The 6,415-nt window shown below is 42.3% G+C and overlaps 1 protein-coding gene across 1 annotated transcript in view; it reads right to left on the reverse strand.

Annotated features, from left to right (window-relative positions):
- Positions 1–4,156: 4,156 nt before the first annotated feature.
- Positions 4,157–6,415, reverse strand: part of zpax2 (zona pellucida protein AX 2) — a 6,401-nt gene continuing 4,142 nt past the window's right edge. The window contains exons 11-19 of the mRNA XM_016230613.1: positions 6,401–6,407; positions 6,237–6,351; positions 5,988–6,157; positions 5,811–5,905; positions 5,418–5,548; positions 5,054–5,243; positions 4,820–4,982; positions 4,576–4,687; positions 4,157–4,507 (exon numbers count right to left, since the gene is read on the reverse strand). Coding sequence (XP_016086099.1) covers positions 4,437–4,507; positions 4,576–4,687; positions 4,820–4,982; positions 5,054–5,243; positions 5,418–5,548; positions 5,811–5,905; positions 5,988–6,157; positions 6,237–6,351; positions 6,401–6,407 — 1,054 coding nt within the window. The 3' untranslated portion in view covers positions 4,157–4,436. The remainder of the gene's footprint in view (positions 4,508–4,575; positions 4,688–4,819; positions 4,983–5,053; positions 5,244–5,417; positions 5,549–5,810; positions 5,906–5,987; positions 6,158–6,236; positions 6,352–6,400; positions 6,408–6,415) is intronic.

A 6,415-nucleotide genomic window follows, 5' to 3' on the forward strand; every position in this document is an offset into this window, starting at 1 on the left:
CCAAAAGGGGAGGAGTCAGCCTCTATATAAGCAGGCTTTAAGCGCCATTTCATCACAATTTTTCTCCTTCAGTGACGAAGATCATCTCCTCGCTGACTCTGCAAGCAAGAAGCTGAAGAAGCTCTGCTCAGTCTCCTGCTCACCACCGTAGAAGGAGCCCCAGCAGCAGAAGGAGACGGAAGCCTTCCCCTGCAGTCATCTGTCATTCCAAAGAACACATTTCTGAGCAAATTTCCGAGCAATTTCCTGCAACGTTGTTGCAATTGTCGTGCCGTGAGTGTGGGAACCCCTGCACAATGCAGACGGGCACAGTGAGCCTGTCTGGGCAGCGCCCACACAGAGGCTGCTCTCACTGAGACGGCATGCTCGCACTGCGAGAGCATGAGTTTCTGTCAGTGAATCTGAAAAATGCAGCTCTTTCCCCTCTGAGACAAATGGGAATCCGCATTTTGAACTACCTCGACGATTGGCTTGTTTTAGCCAGGTAAGAACGGGAACTCATCGCTCACAGGTCGCTGCTGCTCAGCCACCTGGAGCGCCTTGGGTTGAGAATCAATCTTGCTTCCTCTGTGATTCCTCTGGGCCAGCTTTACATGCAGCCCCTTCAGTACTGGTCAAACCTGGAGCAGCGCTTACACATCAACGCCTCTTTCTATGGGCACAAGGCAAATTCCTCTCACTCAGAGCAGTTCATGTGCCAGGCAGATTGAACCAGAGGGCCGACATGCTGTCCAGGGGCAAGGTAGCTCCAGGAGAATGTAGACTACATCCCCAAATAGTTCAAATGATTTGGTCCATCTTCGGGAGGGCAGAGGTGTACCTCTTCACCTCAGAAGACAACTTTCACTACCCAATCTTCTTTTCAAATAACACTCACCTGTACACCTCCCCCCAGTTGCCCTGCTTCCTCAGGTCATCAGATGGGTCAGGGAAGTCAGATGCTCAGTTCTCCTGGTGGCCCCACTCTGGACGAATCAGATGTGGTGCCTCAAGTTGATTGAGCTGCTATTGGCAGCCCCTTGGCCGATACCATTGAGGAAGGACCTTCTCTTGCAAGCAAAGGGCATGATTTGGCATCCCCAGCCAGAGCTGTGGAACCTTCATGTTTGGCCCCTCAACGTGAGTCTTTGCAGATCCCCTCAAGTGTAGCTAATACCATTTTGCAGGCTAGAGCTCCATCTACAAGACGTCTTTATGTCCTTAAATGGTCAGTCTTCTCTGACTGGTGTGCAGTATGGAGCGAGGACCCGTCCTCTTGTGACGTGTCCCACATACTAACCTTTCTACAAGAGTTACTGGATAAGGGGCGCACCCCTTCCACGCTCAAAGTGTATGTGGCAGCCATCACGGCGAATCATTCTCTCGTGGTTGGCCAATCAGTCGGCAGAAATTACTTAGTCGTTAAGTTTCTGAGGGGAGCTCGGAGATTGAATCCTCCTCGCCCTCATACTGTGCTGGCTTGGGACTTCTCTATAGTCCTCAGGACCCTCCATTTGAGCCACTCCAGTCGGCCGTCATGCTGCCCCTGTCACTAAAGACTGCCCTCCACTTAGCTTTAGCTTCAGTCAAGCGAGTGGGTGACTTGCAAGCACTGTCAGTCAGTGCTTCCTGTCTTGACTTTGGGCCTAACGACTGTAAAGTCATCCTCAAACCGAAACACAGCTATGTGCCGAAAGTGCTCTCCACTCTGTTTAGAGCACAAGTCATCACCCTTTTGACGCTCCCCAATTAAGATAGTGAGCAGGGTCCCAATTCATTCTGCCCAATGCGGGCTCTTAGAGTGTGTCGAGCACTCTGGTCTGTTTAGACACTCAGAGCAGCTCTTTGTGTACTTCGGAGGCCGCTCTAAAGGGCTGCCGGTTATGAAGCAGAGACTCGCTGGATAGTGGATGCTATAGCCTTGGCTTACTCCTCAGTGGGCTTGCAGTGCCCCATAGGTGTGAGGGCCCACTCCACCAGAGGAATGGCCTCCCTCCTGGGCTTGGTCCAACGGGATTTCTATTGGTGATATTTGTGCGACCGCCAGCTGGTCGTCGCCGTCTACCTTCACCAGGTTTTATAACTTGGACGTACCTGCCCTGCAGGCACGGATTTTGTCCGCTTAATTCAACCTAATCCCCTTATAAGTGGAGAGGGTTATGCTATGTAGTCCTCAACCTAAACGGCTTGGGTGTCATCATTAGCTCATGCTTACAGAAGCCCTCAGTAAGAGTGCTCCAGGGCTGGGCTCACGGAGCGGCTTCGTTCTGCACTTGCTTATAGCACGGTGCTTTTGGATGCATTCCCCAAAAGCATCAGCGACGCAACAGGAGAGACCGTTCAAAAGGGAACGCTCCCATTACTTATGTAACTTCGGTTTCCCTTCGGCTGCCGTGCTATAAGGCTGCATGCGAATCGATGACTGTCGCTTCAGTAGAAAGATTCTGATGAAATGGCGCTCAGAGCCGGCTTGTATAGAGGCCGGCTCCACCCCTTTTGGGCAGGTGAACACCATTTGTTCGTGCAGCTACACGAACATGAACAAATCAGGCTTCAGTAACAGAAACAGAAAAGCATCAGCGACGCAACACTCATTCCCTTATCTCAGGGAACCGAAGTTACATAAGTAACGGGAGCATTATTTTTCAGAGAGGAAATAATGCATGTATACAGTCTTGATCTCTTTCAAGATCTGGTTGGTTTGCATAGTCCAGTTTGCTCCTGCTGGTCAATGTCATAACATTATAGGGTCAAAATGAGGGTTTTCTATTGAACGGCATTTGAAACTATGCATTGACAATATATTTTTTTGCCAAAAATAAATAAATAAAAAATTCACAAGTAAATCTTTCATTTTAAAAACAGAAACTAAGTCAAACAGAAAAGCATCAGTGACGCAACACTCATTCCCTTATCTCAGGGAACCGAAGTTACATAAGTAACGGGAGCATTATTTTTCAGAGAGGAAATCCTGAGGAAATAATGCATGTATACAGTCTTGATCTCTTTCAAGATCTGGTTGGTTTGCATAGTCCAGTTTGCTCCTGCTGGTCAATGTCATAACTACACCATTATAGGGTCAAAATGAGGGTTTTCTATTGAACGGCATTTGAAACTATGCATTGACAATATATTTTTTTGCAAAAAAAAAATAAAAAAAAAATTCACAAGTAAATCTTTCATTTTAAAAACAGAAACTAAGTATTCAAAATCTTATACATAATCTGTTTATTTTTTGTGGCAGACAAATCTTGTAAGGAACTGATTTCTCAACAGCTTACACTGCACTAACATCTTCCAGGTTTCAGATTCAATAAATGTCAACATTTTCTTTCGACTGAGCAGAATGTTTGCTATTATTGCGTTTCACGAAGAGTCATCCATTATCTTCATGCAGAAAGGTCATATGCTGGTCTCCCATGTGTAAAGTGTACAATGTTCAGCTTCACACATTCTAACAGGAAAATATACAAAGAAAAATGTACTCGCTGTCTTTCCATTAGACAATGAGAACTAGATTATTAAGAACCTTTATTTGATTTAAACATTTGTGATGACAGAGCTAGAGGGAGGGGTTTAATACACATTTTGATTAAGACATTTTGAAAACACTAACATTAGTGGACATATTTATACATGCAAACACATATTTCAATATGAACTGCCCCATTCCTGAACAGTATACATTAGTAAATCAACTTAAAATAAAAAATAAAAAAAGTCATAATATTCCTTGTGCAGCACAACTGCCAACTATTATCCTTTCTGTTATTAGTAACATTCAGTTAGCAATAGCATACAGTGGCCCAATACAAAACAAATTACATGCTGAGGTGATTGTTTAAACATTGATCATCAACATAACAGACAACCTACTTGCCTCTTCCTACTTGGGGTTTAATCTGAAGGAACAGCTATAACAATCACTCGTTCACACTAGTTTCATGAATTAATTTTAGATTATGAATCAGAATGATTAATATGAAATTCATCCAAAGATCTGGGGAAATGAACGATTTCCACCATTTATTTTTATATAAATGGTCCAGAAAAACACACTACATTTATACATTAAATTGCTTTCAACAGTCACATACATCATAGCCATGACTGCATTCTTAATATTTTGTCATGTGGTATATGTTCATAATTTGAGGATAAAATTCCACTCAGTCGATTGGGTTAAAACGCTTTATTAAGCTTGAGACAATCAAATCATCTACATTAAGTAATTGCAATGGGAGAGTGTCAGTTGTGTAATGATTTTGGAAGTTTCACAGGGTAGGTTTTATTAAATCAATGTCCACAGATTCACATCATCATCTGCATCAGCTATATGACAATTTGAGTTTCATGTTGCACCATGTGTACAAAACCAGAAATCTCCTTGTGTTGATGCCTTCAGAATTAGTAAAGTTCATTTCCTGTGATAATTTGAAAATGTAAAACTTACAGGTTTACATCAACAGAATGGGGCCTATAGACACATGCTGCAGAGCTTCATCTGAAAAGCTTGTACTTCTGCGAACTGTAGAATAGTAAGACCAGTCAGAGATGAGAAACTGCACTTTCACCTGATTGAATTGAAATGGTTACCTCGACTTGAGCTGCTACCAATCAGATTCTGAGCCGCCTCACACTGTTTGTAACAACGCCCATCAGCAGTGTTCTTGGCATGACAAATAATGACGTCACAATGAACGAATACCTAAATGGGCAACGTAAATTAACTGTTAAATGCTTATTGGTTCAATCCTCAATACACATGAAGAGAACACTGCAGACATCAGACTCTTAAATAATTTGTATTTATTCAAATTATGGAAACTTTTCAACTTACCCTTCTGGCCAATGTGGCATTCTCACTATTAGAACTCTCATAATCCTCTGTGAAAGTAAATGTTTTAACCTCAAATCTTTTGAAGTGATCTGGGATGTTCACTCTCTCATCTGCGACTACAGGACGGATGATGGTCTGTTCAGGATCTTTAGGATTGGCACATCTGGTTGAGATGAAGAATTAGAACCTTCAAGTATAAATGCTCCACAAACACATGCGATGCTTCAAACATACCCATCAACTATTAAATCCCATCTAGGTTTGGATTCTTTGTCCTCGGTGAGTGTCGCCCAACAGTTTTCCAGGGCTACTGCTAACCTGGAGTCACTGGAGTGATTCATACCCACCTCAAAATAGAGGGGCTGTTTCAGAAACTTTAAAACTGGGTAGTCACCATCATGATAGAAGAGTCGGTAAACCATATCTTGGGGACGGAAAAAAAAAAAAAAAAAAAAACATTATACCACATATTGCTCAGATTGACTGGCATTTGTCTTAAACTAGTTAGTATCTTGTGAATGATTCATAATTGCATGCTATTCCAAAAAAACAACACTGGACAAAGTAGTAACTTGCATAGCTAAAGCGGTTTACATACCCTTAGAAAGCCTCAGGCTAATGGTGAGTTCACCCTTCCCAACATCTGCATACGGCTCCTTAAAGTGCGAAACCGTCTCGAAGTTCATGCTTTGGGTGGCGTTTGCAATATAAACACAGGACACCATGAACCTGTTTGAAATGAGCAGTTTCAATAGAAATAGTAACACTTCACTAACATCTCAGGCATTTTTGTCCTTCAAACAAGTGCGTAATGTAATTTAAAGCCATTAGTAAGCAACCAAGTTTACACCAATACTTTAATAAAAGGAAACTGCAAAATGGGTTAAACACTGAAGGATTAAAGGTTTAAACTACCTACTTGTTTCAGTGGGCAAACCTTAGTGATATATGAATTGTTAAAAAAAAAGAAAAAAAAAAAATTGCCCCTAACCTGTATTCTGGCTCAGGGTTTTCGAAGGTCTGTGACAAAGGTTCAGCTTTCTTCCTGGTGACTTCATTTTCGTATACCATGGTATCCCCAACAAACTGAACAAGCAAAACAGTATGTGAACCACCTTCACGTATACAATAGTTGCGCAAATGTTTGATGCACATGTCTTCATTGTACCTTTCGTGTGGTTCCACAACTGGTGACATTAAAGTGGAAATAAGCAAAGTAGTCTTCATTGTCGTAGGGTTTGCATGCCGGGTCTCTTAGAGAGAGTTCACCGGGATGAAGATGTGGTACCGATTCCAGTTTGGGAAGTACCACCGTAATCGTTCCATTAGAAAAACACTCTGGCACCACAATAAAGAAACTCAATCATAAAATAGCAACAAGACATTATCAGGACAGTGATGCAAAATACAAACCAACCTGACAATTTTACAAAAAAGGGGCAGGCAAGAGAGAACTCTCTGATACTCCAGTTATTCAAGGAATCATAAATTTCCACGTCAAGTCTTCCCATGATTCCAGCCAACTGAACAGACTTGAAAATTAAAAGGTATAAAAACAGTCAATGGAATTAAGATGGTAGCCAATTGTCTATATAT

This window comes from Sinocyclocheilus grahami, unplaced genomic scaffold (genome assembly GCF_001515645.1).
Source record: "Sinocyclocheilus grahami isolate Dianchi unplaced genomic scaffold, SAMN03320097.WGS_v1.1 scaffold374.1, whole genome shotgun sequence".
Lineage (NCBI taxonomy): Eukaryota > Metazoa > Chordata > Actinopteri > Cypriniformes > Cyprinidae > Sinocyclocheilus > Sinocyclocheilus grahami.